The 27,536-nt window shown below is 39.0% G+C and overlaps 1 protein-coding gene across 1 annotated transcript; it reads left to right on the top strand.

Annotated features, from left to right (window-relative positions):
* The first annotated feature begins 2,147 nt into the window (after positions 1–2,147).
* TSPAN3 (tetraspanin 3) lies at positions 2,148–26,724 on the top strand. Its single transcript, XM_064456763.1, has 7 exons — positions 2,148–2,327; positions 14,879–15,070; positions 16,122–16,196; positions 19,882–19,983; positions 20,329–20,481; positions 20,768–20,851; positions 25,784–26,724. Exons 1-7 carry the CDS (start codon positions 2,265–2,267, stop codon positions 25,874–25,876), a joined length of 762 nt encoding a protein of 253 aa, XP_064312833.1. The 5' UTR covers positions 2,148–2,264; the 3' UTR covers positions 25,877–26,724.
* Positions 26,725–27,536: the final 812 nt, after the last annotated feature.

Genomic DNA, 27,536 nt, shown 5'->3' with positions numbered 1-27,536 from the left:
GGATGGGTGTTACCTTGCCCTCGCTCCCAGAGTGCATGTTCAGCCTCAGCAAAAGCACAGTGTGGAAACCAAGCATGTCATCTCATAGTTTCTTAAGTTACTTTTCCTGTGTTCTTCAGTGGCACATCCCACCCTCTTTGGATGCGTCAAAAATGTTCTAACAACTAGCAATACTTGCACTTTGCTCGCTGTTTTTTGGGTTGTGCAATGCAAGCCGTGCTCTTCTGCTTCACTGTAAGAATTCCTTTATCCCGCTAGACAAATGTCCTGATTGTAAAATGCATGGCATTCTCCTCATTAAACATTTGCTCTCCCCACCTGCCATGCCTGATGCACAAAGTCACTGGGAGCCAGGTTCAGTTTCTCCTCTGAAATCCTTCAGTACACTCACCGATCTCCTCACAGTCCAATAGCATGCACATTTATACCCTTTGCTGGTAGCAGGTTAGGAAGGCAACCTGGCCAGCAAGATCCTCATTGCTGTCATTTCAGAAGAGAGGTCTTGCAGGCAGCTGCTCTTTTGTGGACCCGCCTCAGCTCTTGCCCCCAGCACTCCTGCCCGGCACCACTCTCCAGCCTCCTGAAGGCACAGAGTCCTGCCCTCAAACCGCTCCTCAGACAGCAATTGAGTGGGGTTTCTTTCTCCCCTCATGATCTAAATATCTACTGTGAGATGTCATTGGTACGGGGGCTCTCCGAGGACAGGAGGAGTGCTGACCGACCAAGGCTAGACTGCCATAGGGGCTGACAAACGGGGAAGGAAAGGGAAAAGGAAAAGGGGGGGAAAGGGAAAAGGAAAAGGGGGGGAAAGGGAAAAGGAAAAGGGGGGGAAAGGGAAAAGGAAAAGGGGGGGAAAGGGAAAAGGAAAAGGGGGGGGAAGGGAAAAGGAAAAGGGGGGGGAAGGGAAAAGGAAAAGGGGGGGAAGGGAAAAGGAAAAGGGGGGGGAAGGGAAAAGGAAAAGGGGGGGGAAGGGAAAAGGAAAAGGGGGGGGAAGGGAAAAGGAAAAGGGGGGGGAAGGGAAAAGGAAAAGGGGGGGGAAGGGAAAAGGAAAAGGGGGGGGAAGGGAAAAGGAAAAGGGGGGGGGAGGGAAAAGGAAAAGGGGGGGGAAGGGAAGAGGAAAAGGGGGGGAAGGGAAAAGGAAAAGGGGGGGGAAGGGAAAAGGAAAAGGGGGGGGAAGGGAAAAGGAAAAGGGGGGGAAAGGGAAAAGGAAAAGGGGGGGAAAGGGAAAGGAAAAGGGGGGGAAAGGGAAAAGGAAAAGGGGGGGAAAGGGAAAAGGAAAAGGGGGGGAAAGGGAAAAGGAAAAGGGGGGGAAAGGGAAAAGGAAAAGGGGGGGGAAGGGAAAAGGAAAAGGGGGGGAAAGGGAAAAGGAAAAGGGGGGGAAAGGGAAGAGGAAAAGGGGGGAAAGGGAAAAGGAAAAGGGGGGGAAAGGGAAAAGGAAAAGGGGGGAAAGGGAAAAGGAAAAGGGGGGGAAGGGAAAAGGAAAAGGGGGGAAAGGGAAAAGGAAAAGGGGGGAAGGGAAAAGGAAAAGGGGGGGAAAGGGAAAAGGAAAAGGAAAAGGGGGGGAAAGGGAAAAGGAAAAGGAAAAGGGGGGGAAAGGGAAAAGGAAAAGGGGGGGAAGGGAAGAGGAAAAGGGGGGAAGGGAAGAGGAAAAGGGGGGGAAGGGAAGAGGAAAAGGGGGGGAAGGGAAAAGGAAAAGGGGGGGAAGGGAAAAGGAAAAGGGGGGGAAGGGAAAAGGAAAAGGGGGGAAGGGAAAAGGAAAAGGGGGGAAGGGAAAAGGAAAAGGGGGGAAGGGAAAAGGAAAAGGGGGGAAGGGAAAAGGAAAAGGGGGAAAGGGAAAAGGAAAAGGGGGAAAGGGAAAAGGAAAAGGGGGGGAAAGGGAAAAGGAAAAGGGGGGGAAAGGGAAAAGGAAAAGGGGGGAAAGAGAAAAGGGGGGAAAAGGGGGGAAAAGGGGGGAAAAGGGGGGAAAAGGGGGGAAAAGGGGGGAAAAGGGGGGAAAAGGGGGGAAAAGGAGTCCTCCAAAGCGCGCGCGACTTCACAACCGGCCACGCGCCGCCGCGCCGCGGCTCCTTTAAGGGGGAGCGGTTCGCCATCTTAGGTTCCTCCGCCCCCTCCCGCCACGTGACGCAACCGGCCGCCATCTTAGGCTCTCTGCGCCGCCGCTTGGGCTCGGCTAAGTCACGTGGGGCGAGGCCGGTGGCGGAGCTGAGCTGAGCGGAGGGGCCGAAGGCTAAGGGGCGGCGGCGGCGGCGGCGGCGGCAGGCGCGATGGGGCAGTGCGGCATCACCTCCTCCAAAACCGTCCTGGTCTTCCTTAACCTTATCTTCTGGGTGAGCCCCGGGGGCGGCTGGGGAGGGTCAGGGTCTCCAGGCGCGGGGCTGCCTCTCCCTCAGCCGTGCGGTGCGGTCAGTCGGGGGGCCGGGCAGGCCGTGGGATCCAGGCCCTGAGGGCGCCGCGGGGCCGGGCTGGGCATCCTCGCTGCTGTCCTGTCCTCGCTCACGTACAGCGGCAGCTGGTAGCCCACCCCCGCGCCGCCTCGCCGCTTCAGTTTGTATTTAAACGTTTTCTGTTTAACAGGCGTTTCGGACACCTTCGCGGGGACCTGTGTTTTAGTGGTGGGCGCAGTCCCTTCCGTCTCAGTCCCCCGCCCCCAAAGTCCGGAGGTAGATGAAGCTGAATCTGTTGCCCCAGTAGGCTGGCAATAACGGTTTAAAGAGCGTTAGAGATTTTTGAAGTAGAGACGCTTGTGTAATTGAATGCAATTCGAGTTGTATTTTTGAGCTTTTCAGGTCTCTGCAAGTTTAATTTTTGTAGGGCAAGTTTAATTTTTTATGGCCATCTAGTTTTTGGTATCCTACTTAAAGGACATTCGTTCCAAATACTTAGCGGTAAGTATGGAGCACCGGTTTCTTCCTTGTATCTTTAACATAAAATTAGGTCATATATATATACACGCACGTATAACTTAATAGCCCAAAAGCAAGTCTCATGTTTCACTTCTTCCAGTAACCACAGTTGCATCGTAGTATTTACTCATCGCTTAAGCCTGCCACAGCTCCAGTCGTGCTGGCAGTAAGACAGAAGCTTAACATGGGTTGGTGGAGCAGTAGGGTGCTCTAAGCGACTTTTTCAGGATGGACATATAGGCTGTAGCTTGGCATTGTATTCACTGTAATAATCGGCCTGGCAGAAGAACGTGACTCTAAATAAATGAAGTAAAGAATATTCTATAGACTTTTAAGAATTCCCTTTCTGCATTTAGCTACCGCATTTCTCATTCTCTAATCCCAGCTCCAGGAACAGAAGATCTGTTGTCCCAGCTGTTCAAAGATTTCAGCTTTGAAAAAGTAATAGTGGGTAACAGGATATTAGAGGAGAAAAATGTAGTTATATATAGCTACATCGTTTAATATTGAAAGCTGTAAGAAATCTAACAAGTGTTAGATGGGTAAATGTTCTTGTCTAAATTTTTACAAAGGAACGCGCCTCATGGGTGCCTAAAAATGAATCATGGTCAGGGAAAATGCATATCTCACTAGCGTTTGTGTATACAGCTATTCAGAGAGATGAGCAGTAGATGTGAGGCATATTTGATTCTAAGTGGTGCATATTAGGAATCTGTAATTTTGACTGAGATGAACAGGCTCCTTTCTTTAAAGTATGAGGTAATCACATCAACCTTGTAGTACAGCCATTTGTTTGGAATCTGCTGGGTGTGGCTTTTTGCTACATGCATAGTTGCAATTGGCATTAGAAAAGCTATTTGATAGCTGCTACATCATACTTAAAGTTTTTGCCTGGTAGTTGTAAGTTGCATTCTTGATGGTATCTTGAAGCAGTTTTTTTCTTTAGTTGCTGATATAAATTAGGCTCTGTTTTGAATAAATGAACACACATTCTGCGTGGAGTTTCTCCTCTGCTGCAGAAGCTTAGTGTTAGTTTTCCTATTTTATATATTTGAAAGGCATTGTTTGTTTGCTGCATTTAGTAATCTAATTGCATATTGAAATTTGCAATTATTCAGCTTAAACAGTGATGCGTACAAAGTTATTTTGTGTCATGCTGAATATTTTTTCATTTTTAATGAAAATTTGTAATGACTTTGAGACAAACTTCACATAATTTAAGATGGGCAGATGGTATTCAGATAGAATAGACTATATTTCAAATTGAAATGTCACCAATCTTGTATCCTGTAAGCCATCTCCAGCCTAAGAAGTCAACTTGTGCTGACAGCTTTTTGGCAGAAAGGTAACTGGGTAGCTTGTGGTGGAGCAACCTTATTGCTTATCAGCCACATGTAAAATGAGACAGGCTTTCTAAAACTGAGAATTACAAGAATCAATGTTTTTCTTCTCTTTAGCAAGCTATAGCCTAAAAATAGGAAATCTACAAAGTTTCATCAAAAATAGTACATCTTCACTTTTAAATGGCAAAAGAATTCCAACTCTTGATCTAGCATGTTTCATTTGCAGACTGTGTATGTGAATGTTTGGTGCCCACCTAGTTGATAATGTAACTGCTTCAGTGCTGTAACAGAAATCTGCTTGTCATTCATATGGAGTTCCAACTTTGCTAATTAGATCATCCAGATTATCTATTGCCAAGTCTCAGTGGCAACTGTCTATACTTGGTTAAGTAACTATGAAACCTCCTTTTATTGCCTTTATAAATCTAATGTATCATATATATATCTTAACATACATACATAAATCTTACCCTGACCAGGGGTCTCACATTTGTGAGAGGATGTAAATGTTCCGAGTGCTTTGGTAGCCTTCTTAAGAATGCGAGATGTTCAGAAAATTATCACTTCTGCTACTGAAGAAAAAGCAGAGATGTTCTGTTAAACTCTGTAGTCTAGAATGTAACTTTTTAAAAAAATTATTTCAAGCCTTCTCAAAAAGGCAGATCAGGCTTGCTGACAGGTCATAGCCATACCCACTCATCATCTATGACTGCTGACTTTAATAACCCAAACTCCACTCAATTTGCCAGTATTCCTACAACTTCATCTCTGTTTGGAGAGTTGTGTGCTACTTACTGAATTTTCTAGTTGACACTGTAAAAAAAAATTATCTTGTTTCTGCATAGTCTTGTGAAAACGTTCTTATATTAACTATATATTCCTACATGTTAATAATTACTACAGGATACAGGATTCTTAGTTTTTTGTTCGGGGTGTGTGTGATTGTTTGGTTTGGATTTTGTTTCTTTTTGTTTTGGTTTTTTTTTTGTTTTGGTTTGGGGTTTTTTGCTTTTTTTGAAAATGGGCTGTGGAAACTATCTTCCTCTCCTTTATCACCTTTATAATACAAGAAGCTGGATGGGCTTTACACACCTTTCCGAGTTTTTGGTGTGGTACATTGACAGTTTAGCTGAGTTGTATTTCCAGGGATGTCAAGCATCAAGCACCTGTGCTGTAGACACACTGCTGTAAAAACAAAGTACTGTAGGAAAAACAGCATTGTAAGTAGTAGCTGTCAAGGGTAGCGTGATATAGATCTTTCGTGGAACACTTACTTGAATTTTGGATAATTTGGCAAAGAGTGCTTAAGCTCAAACATACTTTACAAAGAAATGCATTGATAAGGAGCATCTGTTAAAAATAACCCTTTATAGAGAGATCAGAGGAATATAGATAAGATTAATATGTTTCTTAGTGTTTTGTTGTTAAAAAGTTAGTTTTGGAGTAGATATGATAAATGGCAAAGGAAAAGCAGTCCTTCAGTTTACTTTTAAGTTTGTATAAGATCTGTTTGGTCAGCTAGTGATTTCATTTTCATTTAGATGATGCTAAGTCCTTTAAGGAAAGGTATTGCATAGGAAGTAACTGTGGTGTGAAAGACAATACATCTTAGAAATAAAATAACAAAACTTGTAGTACATGTATTCTCAGAAATATTTTTGGAGGAGCAGAAATCCCAGCATTGATTCATCTGTCTGAGGATTTGAGGTTTGGTGGTTTTTTTTTTTTAGTGGGAAAAGATTAGAATGACTGGTATGACAGGAAAACATTGAACTGTAGTCTTAAAAAAAATTGAAATAGTCATTGATAATCAGAAATACTTTTTGATATATTGATAGTGAGATGTTGAATGTGACTAATTAAATACTTTATGATCATCTTTTAATTTTGAGAAGAGCATGTTTTTCAGAAACACCCTTTTGTTAAAGTAAAAGTCTGGATTGATTTGAAAGAAGAATAAATAAATTTACCTGGAACAAATATCTAAAGAATACTATTAAATATGTTTATTTTGTGAACTCTTAATTAAAAGGCTTCATCAGATGACTTGTATAATTCAGTTGAAAGCAGTTTGAAGAAAGGAGATGAAGACAAAAATGTTAGGGAAATGTTTTCAGGCTTATGTTTAGCATATAGGATAGATGGATAAAATATTCAGAGACGCTTGTAGTCTTGCTTCAGAAAAGGGAGTCTGTTTTATATTCCCAAAAAATATATGTGCCTTGACAGCCTGCTCTGCTAAACCAGTACCTAATACCCTGTGCTTGCTTTGAGGTTTTTTCTTCACCTCTATGTCCTGCTCCTTGAGAAAAGGAATAAACTCTGCTTCTGTGATACTTTCAACTCAGTAGTTGCAAACTACCTTTCTAAGTTGCTCTTGTAGTTATTTAACTGACTTGAAGTAATTCATTTTACAGTTCATTTGACTAAGCTGTCTTACAGTGTTCTTTGGTGAGATTGTTTAGAGAAAACTCAAGGCTTCAATTCTGTACAGCAAGAATCCTTTCTATAATCCTGTTCTCACTTTACAACTTATGCATGTAACCATAGTATTAGAAATTACATAGTATTATCTTAGAGGAATTATCTGTGCTGTTCTTAAAAGGAGCTGTAGCTGTTAATGTGTGTGTAGTGTGTTTTGGGTTTCTGGTAGAAAAGAAAGAAAATGCAGCAACACTAAAACTCATTGAAATTTAGCAGTAGAAAGGTAGAGCTCATTTGCTCTTATACATAGCAATAAGCCAAGTGATATTTCAGCTTTACCTGGGTGCTTGAGAATTGTGTCTGGTATGGACTCTAAAAGCTGGGGTGATGAAGGAACTGCCTAAGAGTTTTTTGGTGATCAAAGACTATAACTGACAGATGATCCCAAAGGCTGCCTGTCAGGGATTACTTGACTGATGTCCTTTTTTGTCTTGAAGGACAGTCGCTTTTGGTTGTGCAAGTTGAACGTTTTGTGCTTCTGCTGCTATAGTAGTGAAGTGAGTGTATTCATAGGATTGTGTAATGGTTTGGAGTCCTGTGCATTAAAGAAATTAAATTTTTATTAAAAAATAAGGATTTAAAACTCGAAGTCTCATGCCCTCTCTGTTTTTGTGCTGGGGTTCTTTTTCCTTAAAATATTTGGACATGAATTTTCAGGTAGCAAACATGGGCCAGGGCTTCAGTTTGCTTGTAAGTAACATGGTAGTATCATTTATGTTTCTTTACAAGATGAGTTTCCAGTCTTTGCCTGAGATTTTTCAGGATTTTTTTTTGCATCTGGTGTTGTGATTAAAAGTAGAGCTAATACCTGACAGAATCAAAAATAACTTGCAAAGCTATAAGTGATATCTTTGAGTAGTACATGGAATTTGAAATATTGCTTTATTTGGTGAAACTTTGTAGCACAGAGTAGTCGTCATTGTTCTTATGCTGGGCAAAGGATCTGGAAACAGTGGAGCACGAGGTGTAAAAGAATGGCTATATCATTAACATCTCTTCCAGTTAAAAAAAAAAACCAAACAAAACCACAACAACACCTCAGTCTGCTGGTGCACTGTCTCTTGCAATTAGTGATATTTATAATATGTAATGCCAATTGCAAAAACAGCCTAGCTCAGCCTTTTGCTTTACCTGCAAAAGCATTTTAATTTGAGGGTTTTATGCATAGTGTTACGGAATTTAATTCAGCTAGTACAGACAAAGCAGTCTGGCCTACTTGAATTTTACAATGGCTTTGTTTTATAAGCATTTAAAATATTTCTAACTGTTACAAAGTTGAATGGAATTGCTAGTTTTCTTCTCCCAGAGGATTTTCTAAGACAGTTACAGCTCAGTGTTCCAGTTAAATTATTAGTATTGATGAGAACAAAGAAGAGGAGTGTCAGGAAACCATTGGGTTTTAAGGTGGGTGGGCAACACTTTAAGCAAGCAGAGAAAATAATACCAAGTATGGGTGTGTATTTTTTTGGAGGGAGTGGAGGGGGAGATATGTGGTAGCAAAGTGCTGAAAAGAATTTAAGAGGGAAATAAACAGCAGAGATATCCTGTAGGGCTTTTGAAGGTGAAACTGAGGAACTAGATTTTGAAGGAGAGAAGGCTGAAAGAAACTTAAAGGAGCAGATGAGGAAGACTCTGACAGCCATCAAGTTATGAATACTCAAGTGTTGAAAAGAAGTGAAAAAGAGAGATACAGTAGAAATCAAATGATGGAGAAGTAGTGTCGGGAGGAAAAAAACACCTCACTTTCTAAGATACTGTTCTAAGAAGACCGGAAACTGGGTGGCAAACCGTAATACCAGTGTCCCTACTTATGGGTAGGAAATGTTCAGGTGTTGGTATGCATGGAGAAAAGTAACTGTTAGAAGAATGAAACTGATGTAACTATAGACTCTCAAGAAACTCTCCCAGAGTGTATGGGTGTTTGGTTTTCTGGTGGTTTTTTTTTAAAGCATGTTTGCATCAGACTAGAAAGGCAGTGAGAACAAACATATGCTAAAGTTTAATGTAAGGAAAGCAATACACATGTTGGGAAAATTATCTTGGAACAGGATCTGGGCAGAAAAGTTGGACTGTTAGTGTGGAAGATATTTTTTTCTTACTTTCTTTGCTTTTTATAAAAGATGATGTATATGGTCTATCTGAATAAATCATAGGTGTATTTTACAATCCCAGTCTTGAAAGATGTTTTGGTAGTGGAATTACCAATAATTGGGTCTAGAGTGGTATCTGTATTACTACCAGAATTTACCAATCAGCAATGGTAAAGTTGGTAGTAGCAGGAATTTATAAGTAGGTGTCCTTAACAAAAAGGCAAAATAGTCCTCTTACCTAACTGGAAATCAGGTGTGTTTTCTACTAACATAAAATATTTTGCTGCTACCTTCATTTTCTTGTTCAGAGAGTATGTATTTTTCTTAAAACAGTGAATAAAATGCAGGTTCTAAAGGAACAAATACTAATATTTGGCCTAGTTAATTGAAAGAGTATCAAAAATCTTTTTAAAAACTTTTTTTTTGTGGGTTCTATTGTGGTCCCAAGGTAAAGAAAATCAATAGCAAGGTAAACAGCAAAAGTAATATGAAGGACAGTGCTTTGTAAAGATATAAAATCTTTGGGCACATTTTTATCAGATCTGTTTGGGAACAAAATTAGTAGGGTAATATAAGCAAGCATTAATTTGTAAATGGAGTTGCAGTGTCCAAAGTTGATGAATTATCAATAGAACAGGTAGTTTAAATATCGTACCAGTCGTCATCGCCAAAATTTTAGGTTTCATGCTGCTGCAGTGTGTGAGCATTACTGAAAAGGTGAAAACAGTTCTTGATGTATGTTTGCAGCCTACTTAGAAAATGACAACAAACCTAAAAAGAAAAACCAGCCAAACCTGAAACTGTTCCAAGGTGCAGCTAGACAGCATATAGCCTTGTATACCTCAGTGCATGTAAAGGTGAAAGCTGGCTTTGTGAAACAGGTATGGGCTTAAGAGGCCATATTATACCAGCCCAAAGATTGGGGGGAAGTTAACTCACTCTAAGAACCCTGAATTTTAAATATGCTTTCCTGTAATGCTTTGAGTGATGTTTATCATTGCGGGTATCATTGTGTCATTAGATCTTGCAGTTTTCCCTCCAGTTCTTTGGATACTTGTTTGGCTTTTAATAATTCTTTAGAGGCCCATGCCAAAGCAACAATATCAGGCTTTTTCTGAACTGTAATTTTAAATTTTTCCTCTGATGAAAAGGATGTCTAATTGTTTGAGCCTTTTGCAACAAACTGTCTTCACTGACTATACTTGTCTTGGCAGCCTTTTTAAAGTTTGGTTAATCCTTAACGAAGAGTATGCCACTTCAGGTTCAGACTACAGGTTAGATGCAAACAACTTTAAAAGGATGTATGAATGCTGAATGACCTGTCATCTCCCTAGAGCGTGCATGTGTGACCTGGCACATGTTCAGGAGCTGCTGCAATCTCTATTCAGAGCCTTGAGCAGATTAAGTTCGAGAAATCTTCCATTAAGCCGTGTTTATCAAAGACGTATTTGAACTGTGCACAGTTCATATATTTGGTTTCCACTTAATGATAGGAAATGCATGATTGTAAATGTGGTAGCTTTTTAGTCAAATGTCTTTGACTTGAGCAAGTTTGGGCTTCTGCAGGTTCACTGTTTGTTGGATAGTAAGCATTGAGATTTTGATTATTTTATAGTTTTGTTTGTTTTTAATTATACTTGTGTCTCTACTTGTGATACAGGTTTCAGTTTCTCTAGATTATTCCCTTTTTGAGAAGCAAATGATGTAAGCACATAGTACTGTTGTGGTTTTGTTCTGGGTTTTTTTCTTTTAAAAAGTACATGTTCAACTTTATTCTTGGGCTGCAACAGGTAATGAATGTGCATTTAACTGGTGCAGCACTGATCAGTGTAGATTGCATACTTTATATAGGTAAAACTAGCTCTTTGTTTTTATTTGTTGTCACAGGATTTATGCTTTATTTACATTAACATGTAACATGGTACTGTGGAGGTGGAACAAAACCCAGTTGTGCTGAGGACCATGTGTAGAAACTACTGAGTTGTGGAGAGGAAGGAAGGACAGACAGACCTTAGGCGAGTCTCATCCCATTGACTGAACACCTACCTATTAGCAGTTAGCACAGTAAATGCACTTGCCTTGTGGTTTAGTTTCATCCAAAATGAATCCTGTTATACATTCCTAAGACTATTCAGTAATGCAAACCAGAAGGTAGTAAGTAGAAAATCATCAGAAGATGAGCAAAAAGGATTGCTTCAAAAGCACTTTCCTAATCCCAGCTAAAATGCTGATTTAGAGACACCACCACCACCGCCTTCCTGGTTTAGAGCAGGCTGAAGTGTACACTAAACATCACATGGTTGTGATGTGAAAGGACAAGGGAAGGCATTTGAAACTTGTTTTTCTGTAAAGCTACCAGATAGTGTTGCTGTTTTCATTGTTTAGGCAGAGACTAGGTATTTTGCCTATTAAAAAATAGTGTTAACTGTGATACACAGGACAAGAGCTTTAATCTTCATAGGCACCTTTGCTTTCAGGACTTCCTCCCCACCCCCAAAAGATTACTTGTTGAAGTGATCCTGAGGGAGAGATGCCAGTAATTTCTGAAGGTATGATCGCTTCCTCAGGTAGGGGTGATGTCTTCAACCTCCTCATTATTCTAGGTCAAGGTTTGTAGACATATGAATGCACACTGCTGTTCCCAAAATTCTGTAGCTTCTTCCACGGAAACACCAGTTCTACAACCTTTGTTAGAAGCAAAACCTAAGGCCAAAGGCTGTCACAGCTGATTAGTCATTATTGAATTGTGTGTGGAAATGATATAGTAAAGTCTTCACACCAGGCTGCTTTAAGCCAGGAAGTTTAAAGAAAAATCTGCCTCTCCAGTAGTCGTTAAAAAATATTAATTTTTTAACAAGTAGAGTGGCTTTTCTTGGTTTTCGAGACAATATTTAATCTCTATACTTGTCAGACTCCTCTGGCATAATACTTGAAGAGTAAAGTTTCTTTAAAATGCTAACACCTGTAGACAGTTTTTTCAAAAGTTACTTTTTTGTTTCAAATATTCTTTTAATATATGTGCTTATGCAGTTTATGAACTAGATATTCCTTAGAAAAGGAAGAAGCCACTTGAATTTCACACAGCAGAGAAGGACAAAGGGGTTCACAAATGGTTCCGATTTCAGATTTGTGGTATATTTTCTGTGCCCAATGTCAGCCACAGCTGTGTTTTTCATCTGCCACCTTGCAATATACCATATTTCTAACAAACATTTTAGTTCTTAGAAATGGGAGATTACATCACTGTTCTGTTATTCACAGGCTTCATTGCTAGGCAACAGTTAATGTAATTCCATTGTTCAGTGACACTACTTTGAATCTTTGCTTTGTGTACAGAAATTGTATGTCTGCATTTTGCCATGTTAGGTATAACATGGCAGGATTTGTATAGTTGGATTAGCATTTCAACATCTTTTGTGCGAAGGGGTGATTTTGTAATAGCTTCTTCCAGATTTTCTTGTCTGGAGAAGATACGTTGCTGTTGGTCTCTGGCTGTTACTGAATTTTCAGTTTTGCTACTGTTGTGCCTACATAACACTTTATTGGATGAATGAGAACCTCCTGGATGCTTTTAAGATTCCTGCAGAATACACACCTTTGCTGCAGAAAGGCACAGAGGTGAAATACGTTGCTCAAATCCATGTGGAACTGATGATACTTTCGAGCTGTCTCTTAATAAGTTTTTCTTTGGCATAGTGTTTCTGTAACAAAGTGCTGCAGGGGATATTCCATATGTAAAGTATTATTCTAGTAGTGTTTATGCATTACTGTTTTATAGGAAATAGTTGCAGTAATATTGCAGTACTTCTGGTTACATTGTAGTGAATAGTGCTGAAATACTGGGTACCAGTCATCTTATGGCTTGTCTTGTTCTGTGCCATGGTGAACAGGTTGTCCAGGAAAGCTGTGGAATCTCCTTAGATTTTCAAGACTTCAGACAAAGCCTTGAGCAACCTCATCTGCATTCATTGCTGACCCTGCTTTGAGCAGGAAATGGGACTTAATGATCTTTTGAGGTCCCTCCTGGCCTGAATTAAGTGACTCTTTGATTCTATAGTAGCATGACCCAGTCTTGTAGTACTATACCTATATATATGTGTCTGCCTATCTCTTTCCAGTGCAGGGGTAAGGGGTGGTTACAAGGCAACTGAGTGGGAAAGAAGGGCTGGAGGCAGCCTGCAGTGTGTTTCCTCAGATCAGAACTGAAGTGTGTAATATTCCAGTTGAGTGAGCTCTGGTGTCCAGGGTGTGGATTGGATTGTAATGGGAACACTACCCTTTACAGCAAAATTAAATTCACCAGATCATAGCTTAGTCGTTCCATCTTCTGAGTGTATTAGTTTAGCTTTTTATTGGGACACCAGAAGAGTGTCATGAAATATTCAAATTATGTTGTCCATTATTGCAAATCAATTGACTCTGAATCATAGAATCGTTAAGGTTGGAAAAGACCCTTAAGATCGAGTCCAACCGCTAACCTATCACTGCCAAGTCTACCACTAAACCATATCCTCAAGCACCACGTCTACCCTTCTTCTAAATACTTCCAGGGATGGAGACTCAACCACCTCCCTGGGCAGCCTGGTCCAATGGCTGACAACCCTTTTGGTGAAGAAGTTTTTCCTAATGTCCAACCTAAGCTTCTCCTGGTGCAGCTTGAAGGCCATTTCTTCTCGTCCTATCACATCTTACTAGGGAGAAGAGACCGACCCCTGCCTTGCTACAACCTCCTTTCAGGTAGTTGTAGGAAGCAATAAGGTCTCCCCTCAGCCTCCTCTTCTCCAGACTAAACAACCCCAGCTCCCTCAGCTGCTCCTCATAAGACTTGTTCTCTAGACCCTTCACCAACTTTGTTGCCCTTCTTTGGACGCGCTCTAGCACCTCAATCTCCTTCTTGTAGTGAGGGGCCCAAAACTGAACACAGTACTCGAGGTGCGGCCTCATTTTTATGTCTAGCAGGACTGTTTCATTCTGCAGCAAGTGCAAAGATGGTTATGGAGGATGTTTGTAAAGCAAAAATTAATAAGGCCCTTTTATTTGGAAATAAATGTATGTTAGCTGGCTCCTCAAGCAGTAGTCCTTCCTTCACTAGGTCTGCTCCGCTTAAAGTTAATGAAGGTATTGATGTGTTGGAATCCCTGTAATGGTAAAGGCAGTTAGGTCAGATCAGATTGACGTAAGTGCTTTGTCTTAATATTTTAAATCTATGTAGTGGCAGAACCCTCCTACAGATCTTGTTTGTAGTAACTTTAAGTGATTTGTTTGTTTAATAAAGACCATTTTGTACAATGATCTTTCAGAGATCATCTCTTTTAAAAACTGGAAAGTTTTGTAGTACATGTCTCTAGGTATTTGGTTCTGTCTCTTAATAATTGGTGGCTTATATTTGTTCCTACCTGCTTTGTAGGTTTAGAATCATATTTTCCAGTGCTGTGAATGCTTCAGAAAGGCTACTGTTTCTAGCAGTTCATTTTTCCCTAGCAGGGGTTAAAGTAAGCAGTGTGTGTGTGTGTGTATTCAGTTCTAACATTAAATCATAGGTAGTAATTGATAAAGTGGAAGAATAAGTGGTAGGTTAATAATGACAGATGAAACTCAATACACATTCTGAAAATGCTGTTGAATAGCTAACAACTTGCTGCTTGGATGGGCTGGAATCCTGTTCTCAAAAGTATGAGACAGTTTGTGAATGTTACACTATGTAGAAAATGTAGTTCACAGTATGGGAAGGAAGTATTTGAGAACAGGGAGCAAGATTTTGCTGTTCATAGCATATTCCCCTCATTCCTTGACTATGTGCCTTAGAAGTCTTCCATAGTGTAGTCAAAACTACATCTGCCTAGATCAAATGTAGTTTGAAAACTACGGGCTAGCCTCCATTTGAGATGTTCTTAAGAAACGTATGCTATAACCTAGCAAAGATGTCTATACTGAATGAAACCCTAATTTCTGAGGAAGACTACTTTATGATGTTCAATGGAATAATTGTTGCAAAGTAGCCTTGCTTGGAAGGTGGGTTTGGTGTTCAGAGAAACTTACCCTATTGTGTCTATTGTAGGCAGCAGCAGGCATACTGTGCTATGTAGGAGCCTATGTGTTCATCACGTATGATGACTACGATCACTTCTTTGAAGATGTCTACACACTAATTCCAGCAGTTATTATCATAGCTGTGGGAACACTTCTTTTTATTATTGGACTTATTGGGTGCTGTGCCACAATTCGAGAAAGTCGCTGTGGACTTGCTACGGTAAGTTGCAGAGTTTTTATATGATGGTGTTTGCCTGTTTATTTGGCTGCCTTCCCTTTTCGTAGACTCCTAAAATATTTTAAAGTTTGTTCTAATCCTACTTTATGGCCCTAAATGTTTTCCCCTTATATTTTATGATCATCTTATTTCTGTTCTGAAAAATGATGTTAAATTAGCCAGTTCTGGCAGCATAAGGCTCCTCAGTTTTACCTTTTTCAGAACTGTGGTCATCTCATTAAAAAAATTTAAAACCATGTGATTAAGGCATAACAGATTTTAAAATCTCACTTATCTGTTCTGGTTGAAAAGCTGAAATTCGGGCGGGGGGGGGAGAGAGAGAAAGGTGATCCAGGAGCCTGTTTGTTTTAGGTATCTTGCATCAAGGTTAACTGAGGTCTGTTATGATGCCCAAGTATTTTTCTTTATGGCTTAATTTGGACACTTTGTTTGCAGTATTTTGTCATGTGTTTCCAAGCATTTTAACTGTAATTTCAGCTTGAGAATCAGGTAGGAGAGAAGAAAGGCCAGTATTTAGACAGTCACCACAGGTTTTTGTTTCCGTTTTTTTTTTTTGTTGGATGCTGTGTAGATGTCTTTAACACTTCATTTTAAAAGTGCTCTTAAATATACCAAGACAATTGCATAGCTTGCTGTCTCTGTCAGTTGTTGCAGGGCTTCCAGAAGAAGCATTCCCTTAGTCCATCTACCACTCTTAGTAACAGCCTGGGTAGCTTCTTTGATGTGACATTCTTATTTATCTAACAGAAGATTGAAAGAAACACTTGATTAAAGCACTCCTAGTATGGTGTTTTCAGACCTGATGATCAGCACTTATCTGGCTGAGCAGCTTCTTACTACTTGCTGAAGCTATCAACACTGAGGTTTCTTGAATGGAGTTAATTCTGGGCTCTTGAACTTAACTCCCTGCTTTAAGTTATCTGTTAAATCAAAACCTTACCTGAAAAATTACTTTAATCAGGAAAATCTATATGGAGATTTTCAGAAAGTAAATGGGTAAAACTATTTCCACACTCTTCATTGTGTCTTACAGTTTGTGATCATCCTGCTCCTGGTTTTTATCACTGAAGTTGTGGTAGTGGTTCTTGGATACATTTACAGAGCAAAGGTAAGAACTTCTCAATTTCAGTAAATGTTTTGTTGTGAACTGTGACCAAAATACAGATGTGTAGTATTTACTGGATTTGATTCTGTAGAACTGTTAATGGGTATTTGTTACAGGAATAAAATTGAACCTCTAAGTGGGTTAATTTGAGATATCAGATCTTAGAACATCAGTATTTTTCTGCTTTACTCCAAAGGATTTTTTGTAGGCAAAAAACTATCTGGAACATATCATTAAGAGTTGAGAGTTGTGGTAAATGGTATCCTTGCATTTTCCATATGGTCTTCTAATTTATTTATCCTTCGACTTTGTGAATGATTTAGGTTACACAGTATTTGAACATAGGGCATATTGTTTTGATACAGAATTACTTAAATGTTGTTGTCTGTTTTGGTATACAAACTAATGCTGCATAATAATAAAATGAAATTGATGTGTTAATGTGTACTGTCCAGCTTTATACAGGTTGTTGACAAGGGTTATGGCTAAAGAAGTTGACTTCTCCCACTGTTTAATGGATGTTAAGAAACAGGACCAGAAAAAAGTAATTGTATTGCTAACAGCATAATATGTGCCAGGAATATACCACATAGTATAAGAGGTACCACAATGTACCTTGAAGAAATTCTGACTTGCACAGTTTCACTGGCTATTGTTATGTGTGCATCTAAATTTTGCCAAAAAACTAGCAGGAAAGGCACCTTTAGCTGTGATGTGTAGTATGATCACATTATAGGACACTCTAGTGGTATCTTAATAGCCAGCTGAACTATAACACCATTTACCTTATAAAAACACAGGCCTTACTAGGTCAGTATTCTGTTCTTCTTGCTTTCTCCTGCTATCCTGGAAGAAATGGTGAGGCAACCATGCAGTAGAAATCTAGAGGTTTTGCATGGCTTACAAAGGAGGATTGCCTTGAGTAAGCAGCTAACAAGAGGACCATGAACTATGTATTATAAATCTGGCTTAATAAGAATTAGAATAGGCCACTTCAACAGAAATGCTCTATAGGTGATGCTTAAATTCAGGATATATTTTTCTCATGGTCTACATTTGATTTCTGGTGTCTTGGCAGTGCACTGAGAAGATGATTTGGGGCTCTGAAGGTTGTAGTGGTAGTCCTTGGAAGCAACTGAGGAAAGCAGTACAATGCCTGGAGAGTGGGAAACATGTTGAGGTGTTACGTGTTAACTCGAATGGTTGCTACTGCTCTAGTACTTGCAGTGGCATAGTGTATTACAGTATAGTTATTCAGGAATTACTGTGGATCTGATCTGGACTAAGCTGTGGTCATCTTATTCTCTTTTGTGTTCCAGACTTAGAGTGGCTTGCTCTTTTCCAGTTAGCCGCATTCAGAGCAGATACAAGCAGATGCATAGATCTTTCTTCCCTAGTCAGTCTGAAATTACACACTTGACATGCTTGAGAATTTATGTCCCAACTGTGTGTTCCTGTTGCCTTTCATTTTTGTTGTGCTACTGTACAGTTTCACAGCTGTAGATAATGCAGGGTCAGAGCTTGGGAGAGGAGGGAAGGTAGTCTCTTTCTGGTGGCAGCATGGTCTTATGCTAAGCCATTTGTGGGAGGCAGTATTTGAAAACTAAATCTTAAATCTTTTGAAAGGATGGACAGGTTTTGTTAGTAAAATTAGTGGTTTTCTACCACCCTACAGTACTTAGTATCTTAAACTATTGTTTTCAAGTGCAACAGGAGTGTCAGCAATAACTTAAATTTATTACCAGTGAACTAGGAGGTGAAATCTACTTAGATTTCTGATCATTTTTGCCAGGATAAATAAGGCAGCTCTGTGCTTTGTGAATTTTGTTTTGCTGTTTCTGATGTGGCATGTATAGATTGGGGTTGGGGGGGTGAGGGAGGGTGGGGGGTGGTCTGGCATTTTGTGGGGTTTGTTTTTGTTTTTTTTTAAGAAAAGTGCCTGAGTCGTGATAATTACTTTAGTGTTAACTGTACAAAGTTCCATTTGGAACTTCATAAACAAAAAGAAAGATAAAAATCATGACAGTTGTTCATCAAAACTGTTGGTACCAAGTGAGAGTAAGTGTAATGTCTGAGACAAGTGGTATTGTGCCCTTTTAAGTTAAGATACAAGGACTGATCTTAAAATTACTTAATTTTCCAATGTGCCTCAGTAAACCTGCATGTGTGGATCCAATTCAGACTCCTACTCCTTCAGAACGTGAAGGATGCGTAGGTCATATTGTGCTAGACTGACCTGCTGCAGAATCTGCTAGCATTGGTCCTTATCAGAAAAGTAAGGCTTTTTATAAATGGCAGTAGGGATTAGACTGGAAAGAAAGGCTGTTGGTTGGCTGAGGACTTACTGGTTTTTTTTCTCCTGGGTGGAGTAGTTAGTTGACTCTCTTAAGTTTTCATAAAACCTGCCAGTTAGCTAGAGCTAGTGACTTCTGTTTAAATTGTATGTGATTTGCATGGCTTTCAGGTATAATGTTGCCCTAATTGAACCATAAGCCAAATAACATACAAGCAAGGACTGATATAAATCACTTAAACCTATATGATATACTGAACAGCGGTTTTGTTATATAAATCAGAGTGGTAAATCATGTTAGTCAAATCATCAAACAATTGATTTTAAGCTAGTCTGAAAAAGTTGTCTGTGTGGGCTTCTATTCATACCTATCTTGATACAGATTTACCTGTAAAGATAATCAGCATTCTTGGCGGGGGGTGGGTGGGGGGATGGAAGAAGTGAACCTTGTGCTATTGCTGTAGAAAATTCTTCCATTAAAGCATTTAAGGGAATGATGTGTTTGCAAGTTTCAGCAGAAAGGTCTTGCCAGTCTAAAGAATATGTGTGCTCAGCTGAGTCTACATTCTTTGCACGTAATTCCTGTCGAGTGTGATAGAAAAAAAAATCAGAGCTAATCTTACTATTGTACAAATGTTTAACTACACCAAACTTTCTGTGCATTTGAATAACAGTTTACAGTGAAACATATTACTTAAAAGGTAAGATTTCTCCAAAATGGGCATTTTAAGACACTTCTTTGGAGGACAAGTGATGATTCTTGTGTGGCTTCCATTTCTACTTGACAGCATCTTTAGCAGCTTGAGTCATCTGCAGCAGCTTTAGGAGCTATTGCAGTAATTGTTGTCATCAGCACTTCTCAGGAAGTGTGGGGGGATTGGGACTGAACAGAGAGCTTGGTCACTGTAGGGTAGAGTAGTCAGCCAAAAGACCTCATTGAGAATTTACCTGTGCTTCAGTCAGAATGGGAAGAGAAGGTGGTATCACTAGCGAGTTAGCCCAGATGGTTATACTGGTTTTGGTTTGGAACTTTGAAGGAGAAATAGGAAGCGAAAAAGTGAATGCGCGGAGAGCCCTTAACTTCATGCAATGTCTGCCACAGTGTCGTAATAAAAGCAATTTCCTTTGAGATACGTTGCAAAGCTACTTTATCTAAAATCTTATAGAAGAATAGCTGCTTGGTTTTTTTCTTGTACATTAGGTGCAAGCTAGCAACATCTTTGCAAAGGTCAAGTTAGAATTTTAAGAAGCTGTACCACCAAAGTATACTGATTTCAGATGATAGGGAGTTACCTTGGTTTTCTGAATTGCTGTAAGAATAATGGAGTAATTTTACCTAGACCTGCACTACTACTTTTGGTGTGCTAATGCAGATGCTTCCTTGATACTTCATAGGTGGAGGATGAAGTTGATCACAGCATTCGGAAAGTATATAATGGATACAACGGGACAAATCCTGATGCAGCCAGTCGTGCTATTGACTATGTACAGAGGCAGGTGAGATGGCGAGACACATGGGAACTCTTTAGTCCTTTCTGTCCTTAAAACACAGGTGCTGTGTTGCTCTGCTACTTGAGTAGCATATCTTCCTCCATTCTGACAAATCTAGGAAACAGCTGGTTGGTCAGTACATAGCTTAACTTGGTTAAAATTAGTAGAATTATGACACTGATGGGGAGATATAGATTTGTGTAATTGGCTATCTAGGAATCAGTGTTTGGATTCAAATATTTAGCACTTATGTACTGTTCTTGTGTTCTTAGTATTGCAATTGGAATTGCTGTCTCATGCCACTTCTTGACTGATAAACATATTGGCTCTTTACCTGTGTGATTTTTTCAGTTGCGCTGCTGTGGGATCCATAACTACTCAGACTGGGAGAATACTGTCTGGTTCAAACAAACTAAAAATAACAGTGCACCGCTTAGCTGTTGCAAAGCAGCCCTCAGCAATTGTACTGGCAGTTTGACCCGCCCAATGGACCTTTATTCTGAGGTAAGACAGCCGAAGTATAACTTCTGTAGCCACATGCTTTTGCTGAAAATCATTTAATTTTTAGTGGGAGTGTGAAGTCTTGGGTGTGTTTGCTTTAAGAGTACATGAACATGGCTTCTAGAGAGGAAAAAAACCCCCTCTCTTCTATTTTCATCTGTGATATCACAAGTAGTGGCTTTTGTTAGTGTTTGGATTACCTTTCTGCCCTGTTTGATGCCTTTGGGTTTTTTGCTGTGTGTCTAAATGTGATTGCTAAATGCATATATAAGTAGTCTACTTTTTTCAGGGGTGTGAGGCTCTGGTTGTAAAGAAGCTTCAAGAGATCATGATGTATGTCATCTGGGCAGCACTAGCATTTGCTGCTATTCAGGTAAACTTTCTCAAATGAAATTCTAAACTGCTATCCAGGTTATTGCAGGTATGCACAGGACGATGACAGCTTTAGTCCCTGCTTGGTTTTGAGGATAGATGAACATCAGTCAAAAGGATCTAAACACTTCAACACAGAACTTCTCAACCATGCATGGTCTAAAAACTCTTATGACTATGTGGTGTATATTCTATTAGATTTGAAGATTGCATAACATTGACTGTTCAGCTGTAATCTTCTAGAATGTAAATGGTAAACTATTTCTTGAAAACGAATTATCTAACTATTAAGTGTCACGAATGTGCCCTGATGGCATTTAATGCTTGAAGAATTTGCATAGTATGTAATTTCCAACTTGAAAACAGCTCATACTTCAAGCTGTTATAGAGGTACATCAGCTTAACTGTGTTTCATGGCATACCAGTGATGTCAAGACCAACCAGGAGATACACTAGGGTTTTTGACAGCATACTGTGCTCTTGTTCAGCTAGGCTTTGCATTGTGTCTTGAAGATTTCTTGGTTTCTGGACTTCAGTAAAAAAAGAAGTTTTAAACTGGAGACCCTGACTACTTAAAATTGAGCACAGGCCGTTTCCCACATGGGCCTTAATTGTTCCTGTTTCCCTGGTCATAAAAATATAACTGAGGAAATAGACTAATGTGTATCTCAGTATTTGTTTATATTTTTTAAAAGACGAGGACTGTCTTCTAAATATAACTGTAAAATTGGAATTTTGAATGCACATCAATGTGGAAGGCTTAGTACATTAATCACATTATTTTCAGACCGTACTGATGTACTACATATCTCATAGGCCATAACATATGTTGAATCCCAAGAGACTTCAAAATTAATTTCAAAGTTACTTTTGTGCCCCTAACAGCATTTGAATTCAGAAAACACTGTACCTGTTGAGTCAGGCAATTTAGGCACTTCTGTTTTCAAAAGCAGCTTTTTGAGCTGGATTGTATGTTTTAAGGTAGGTAAACATTTGCAAACAATCTTGTGAAAATATGGTTAAACTTCTATTTCAGTGTTACACAGATATACTCATAGGTAACACTGTATATAGTAATATTGTTGAACTGTCCAGAACCAGATTACTTCAGCTATGGAGCTTTAAAGTTGGTGAGATCTGTGGTCTTCTGAAGTAAGGTATTTTTTAATTGCCATTCTTAAAACTTTAACCGTTCAAGTAATATTTAGTGTGCTTGAACACTGAAATGTATTTGTATAATGTAAATTAATGTATTTATTATAGCCATGGTTACTGTGGCAGATTTTTTTATGTAGCAAAAGTACATTATGACGCTGGGTGAGCTGAACACAAGAAGAAGCACTATTCCTAGTTTTAGAGTTTGCAGGTTAATTAACATGTCTGCCCCAAAATATAGCACAGTTAAAATCCTCTCAGATCAGGCCAGAATTTCTGACACATGATTGCAATGGAAATGTGGCTGCTTGCATCCTTCTGTTACTCCTGGCTCATCAGTTCTAGGCAAGCATATTAGTTGTATCCCTCCTGCAGTGGGTTCTCTTTGATTTGTCTCCACGTGTCAGTAATCAAACTATTGACAGAAAGTACATATTGTCTAAATAGTTTGTCAATAAAATAGTATCAGAAAAATTTCTTTGCTAGTGCTGCATGTAGTATTTTGAAATCTTTTTGCTTAAAGTTAAAACAAGCTACGTGATACCTGTTCAGAAAATTAATAGAATAAAGATAAATATAGAATACAGGGTATTGTGAATACCCCTCAAATTTCTGTCTAGTAATATTCAATGAGTGGTTATCACATTCAAGTCCGGAGGTCGTATTCTTATGTTTGCTCCACAGTTCAAATGGTTGTAAACTCACATTTTAAATGGACATTAGTTTCACTTAAGTTAATACTAAACAGTATTCAAACTGTTCTATTATTTCTCTCCTGAAACTTATGTCTTAAGTTGTGACATATTATGTGTAATGCAGAATTTAAGTATGTGCCTGATTCTCAGCAAAATAGTCTGTGGGCTACTTGAAATGGAGATAAGAATGTAAACTTCAGCAAATGGCCTGTAATTTTGGTAGTGTCCTGTAAACTTCGAGTAATTATGTTTTTCTTACCTTTTGGTGAATTTTACTACTTTTCCTATACTTGCTGCACAGAGTCCCCTCTGAACTGATTGTTAATTCATATGTTAAGCAATAAGGCTGTCCAAAGTTCAGTACCTCTGATAGCTTACAGTCAATAAATTTACCCTTCAGTCCTTTTTTAAAAATGAAGAGACTGAGAAGATAATTTTTGCAAGGCTTGGAATTTTTGGGAAACTTATCCTTTTCTGCATAGAAGTAACCTTTGGGTGTATTCATGTTTCAGTTACCATGGGAATCTTCCAGTGTGCAATATTCCCCTGGTCTCAACCACGGTGACAGCAAAGAACTATTAATAGGAGGCAAACTGGAGGGAGCAAAGGACTGCAGTACAGCAGACATGCTGCTTGATTAGCTGCAGCGTTCATTCTTAAAGCTAGCTTTTTTTAGTTAGTGATCATTTACAAGACATTGAGCTTGGCATATTTATATACAACCAGGGAGCTTTTTTTGTACAAAGAACCAAATTGGTTTGAAAGGGTGGATATAGTTAACAGCTAGCAGGCAAATTAAAAAAAAAAAATCAAAAACCCAAACTGAACAAACCTCCTGACTGTGGGAGATGTCTAAAATCTTCTGAAAGTTGAAGAGGGGGGTGCATAGATCCTTCCTCCACACAGACTTCTAAATTTTTTTTCCACAATATTAAGTAGCAGCTGAAGAGAATCAGAGTCAAATGCCTTAGAAAAGGTTTTAGAGGTGCTAGCATATTTTTTAAAATAGATCATTTCTGTAGAGAAAGCTGAAATATGGGAGTTACTTCCATGTTTACAGTGAATTCTAGGAATATGCTCAGTGTTCTAAAGGACAAAAATTGTTTGAATAGTAACTCAGAAGTTGATTACATGAGGTTTTATTACAGTGCATGATTGTTTCAGATTTTACACAGCTCGATATAAATTGCCTGTCTTGAGTCATTGAACAGGATTATCTTTGTGTGAATAACTAAATGTGATGGAACTATTTCTTCATTTGACACGGCTGGAATGAATGATAGCAAAAGATGAAAGGAGGTGTTTCTCTGCAGCACGCTCTTAGTTTTATCCTTGTTTTGAACAGGGGAAAAAGAATTTTTTGTACCTGTAGGCTGTGAGCCTTCTTCAGAGTTCTGTAGCCATAGGTAACTACCATGAACTCTCCATTTCACAAGTTCAACCTAAAGGATTTTTTTTTAATTGTGGATATTACCTCCTCATCCAGAAGGGCTGTGTCCATGAAGAAGAGTCATTCTCTCACATAACTCTTTTTTTGCTGTTACTGACATGAATATAACAACCTGGGCAACTTGATCTAGGTGAAGATGTCCCTGATCATTTTAGGAGGGTTGTACTAGATGACCTTTAAAGGTCCTCTCCAGCCCAAACCATTCTCCCATTCCATGATAACATATATTTGCGAGTTCGTGAACTGGAACAACCAATTACTAATGGAAAGTGAAGAAAGGTGCTGTTCACAGCAACAGGCTCAAGTATCATACTGTAGGTTACACTCCGTATGTTCTTTTAAACCTGAGCTGGGTTCTGTTATAGACAGAAAGCAGATAATGCACTCCAGACAAAGAATATTATTGATCTTTACAGCTTGTTCCTTTGCAGGAAATTAAAAGCTAATAGAATTTCATCATGCCTCTTTTTAATCACTGTTTATTTAGACTTAGGATTTTAAAAACATTCTCTCTTCAGTTTTTCAGCAGACTTAAGTACTATGTGGCATGTACCATCATTTAGTTTTAAACCTTGTTACACGTGATGTTTGCATCAGACTTTATTAAAACAAAAAATAGTGAGTAATTCTCCTTTTGTCCCAGTGTTGTCTTTACTGGGTTTTTGCTGTATCAGTAAAGAAGCTTTACACTTGGCTGGCTGCTCACCCATTTCATTCTTGTTTGTTTTCTGTTCAAGGGGGTTTTGGGGTGTGTTTGGGTTTTTTAGAAACTTATTTACCTTCTGGGTGATGCTTTATAATCTAGAGCTATGACAGGAGCCTCTTGAAATATTTGCGTCTGCGAATAAACTTCTATAACATGACCAAATGAATAGAATCTCTTACTTTACTAGAAGCTATTCCCAATTACTGTAGACCATAGAAGGCAACACTATACCTGATTTTTTTAAAATTTTAGTAAGTACAGTCTTATTCTACCTTCAGTAAATGTGCAACTTCTGTAAAATGTGTGTCCTACACCCATGATTACATTCATCTGGTTTAAGTCTTGTAAATATATACAGGGTGATCATACCCTAAATTCCTGGCAAACTTCCTGGCACAGTCATGGTACTGTGATTTTTAACAACAGTAAAATGTCTAGAAGTGAATAATGCACATTGGACTTAGGCTTTCTAATACAACATGTTAAAAGCGATTGAGCATTTTCAGTGGTGAAGTAGGTTCATAAAACTCTAAAGTCTTGCTCTTTCTCTTCATAGCAATTAGGGGCTAACACATTTGAATTTCTCATCGATTTTTCATACCGGACACAGTATTGAAAAATCTGTACCTTTCATAAGTTACTAATTTCTTCCATCCGAATTATTGAGGTAGAATACAAGTGTCTGACCAAAAAAAACTTCTGTTAAAGATGTCTGAGATAATCTTGCAAGAAAATAAGGCTGGAGTTTGTGGCTCTCCTTTTTTGCAGCAGGAAATAAAGATTTTTTCAAGAATAGTATGTTTGTTGCCATTTACCTTATGGACAATTAGTCTTGCGAAGCATACTGACAATTTCTGTGTTGAGGTTAAATCACTTAAAGTACCTTCTTTGTACTCAGCTTGTTTTCTTTTTTTCTTTTCTCCTTAGCTTCTGGGCATGTTGTGTGCCTGTATAGTACTATGCAGGAGGAGTCGGGATCCTGCCTACGAACTTCTCATCACTGGTGGAACCTATGCCTAGAAGAGAATGCGAACATGCAGTTCAATCTTATCTCACTTAAGTGGAAGGTGAATGGGCCAGGTCTACTGTGATAGCTTTCTTGCCCAAAGCTTAGTCAAAGCACACCTTTCACAGATGAGGACAGCTGTACTGTACACTGGTGGTGGGCAAAACAACGCAGCTTTACACACCCCCATATAATTACCTGTGACTTTCACTGTTTTAGCCAGCTATTCATGTATCTAAATGTTTTAGTATACTAGTAAACTTTCTAATTGCAGAACCATTTGCAAGTTAAGTGTAATTTGGTTGATATGAAAGTCAAAGGATGTGTGCCTACTTTGGTAGATTACCTCTAAGCATTAACTGGCTGATTCTTGCATATAGAGAGAAGATTTCTTAAACCTTCACTACATGGAACTTTTTGGCCAAAGCTGTACAAAGGAAGCCAGCTGTTATTTAATTTGAGGTGGGGAAAAAAAATTTTAATCTTGCCCCTCACCAGTGTCACTTTTTAAAAACACTGAAGTCCAGTACACTTTATATATAAAACTGAAAAAAAAAAGACAAACCAAAATTTTAGGATCATGTGACTGCAGCTTTGACCTTCAGAGATCAAATCTTTCAAACTTTAGTGGTTTAAAATACAAGCTGGCTTTTCAGGAGTATAATGTATGCACTACTGTTCTATAATGAAATATTTCGTTTTTCTATAAAGAGCGGTTTTATGTGTTGAGTGAACTGTTAGACTATAGGTCTTAAACTGGTTTGGAAACAATGTAGCCGTGTAGAGTAGCAGTATGTGAAAGTGATCTCAACTGTAAATAGTAAACCTGAATAAATAAATCTCTGTATATCCTCCCTATAAACATATCTTGTTTTTCTTTTTGATTCCAGTGTATTTGTTCAAATGGAATCCTGCTGTGCTAGAAGCATAAGCTTTAGTATGAAAGCACCAGTTTTAAGCGGCTTCACTAAAATAAATCTGTATTTAAGGTTTGGTGGGAGCTTGATTGTATCATATTTGTTCTTTTTATTTGAAATGATACTAGAGAACTAGATACTAGAGAAACACAGCACAACAAACTGGCTGAACTTGGTAGATAGTTAACATCTTGTGAATACAATTAAGGAAGAATCTGTTGCCCCTCAGTGGGGGAGGCAAATAGCTGTATGTTAATTACGCATTAATATGTCTTCTATTATCCAGATGCTTAGTCACTGCTCTGCTTTCCATGGCTTCAGCTGCATCATTCTTTGCAGAAGCCAGGAATGTTCAGTGTTTTTACCAGTTGCTTATGTGTTTTATCATGCAAAGTAGACATGCTCTGACTGGCAGCAATGTAATATCCTCAAATATCCGAAGAAACATCACTTAGGAAAAGGTAATTCTAATATGTGTAGTCTGTTAAGTCTAACACATCTTGTGAGGAATTTAAGTTCTTAGAGTTGTTTCACTGCTGAAGTAGTACACTTTTGGAATTCTACATTAATTTCTAAAGGTAGGTTTCCGATTATATGCCTTGGGGCCTAGATTTTCATTCTTAATAGAGTATTTGGCTTAATAACCTGAAAGACTTCCTGGGTCTGGTGTTAAATTTCCCAGATGTGGCAGCAAGCCTGCTAACAGAACCGATTATCAGAAGAGTTGACAAATTTAAGGATTATCTGCATCATGTGA

The sequence above is a fragment of the Phalacrocorax carbo genome, chromosome 7, assembly GCF_963921805.1.
Source record: "Phalacrocorax carbo chromosome 7, bPhaCar2.1, whole genome shotgun sequence".
In the NCBI taxonomy this organism is placed as follows: Eukaryota; Metazoa; Chordata; class Aves; order Suliformes; family Phalacrocoracidae; genus Phalacrocorax; species Phalacrocorax carbo.
The sequence above is the reverse complement of the archived record's forward strand: the minus strand, read 5'-3'. Positions and strand labels throughout refer to the sequence as shown.

Bases quoted from the DNA above. Each gene is read 5' to 3' on its own strand.
- TSPAN3 (XM_064456763.1), top strand. From the start codon at position 2,265: ATGGGGCAGTGCGGCATCACCTCCTCCAAAACCGTCCTGGTCTTCCTT. The intron at 2,328-14,878 runs GTGAGCCCCGGG...TGTCTATTGTAG, and splicing joins TCCTTAACCTTATCTTCTGG to GCAGCAGCAGGCATACTGTG. The intron at 20,852-25,783 runs GTAAACTTTCTC...TTTTCTCCTTAG, and splicing joins TAGCATTTGCTGCTATTCAG to CTTCTGGGCATGTTGTGTGC.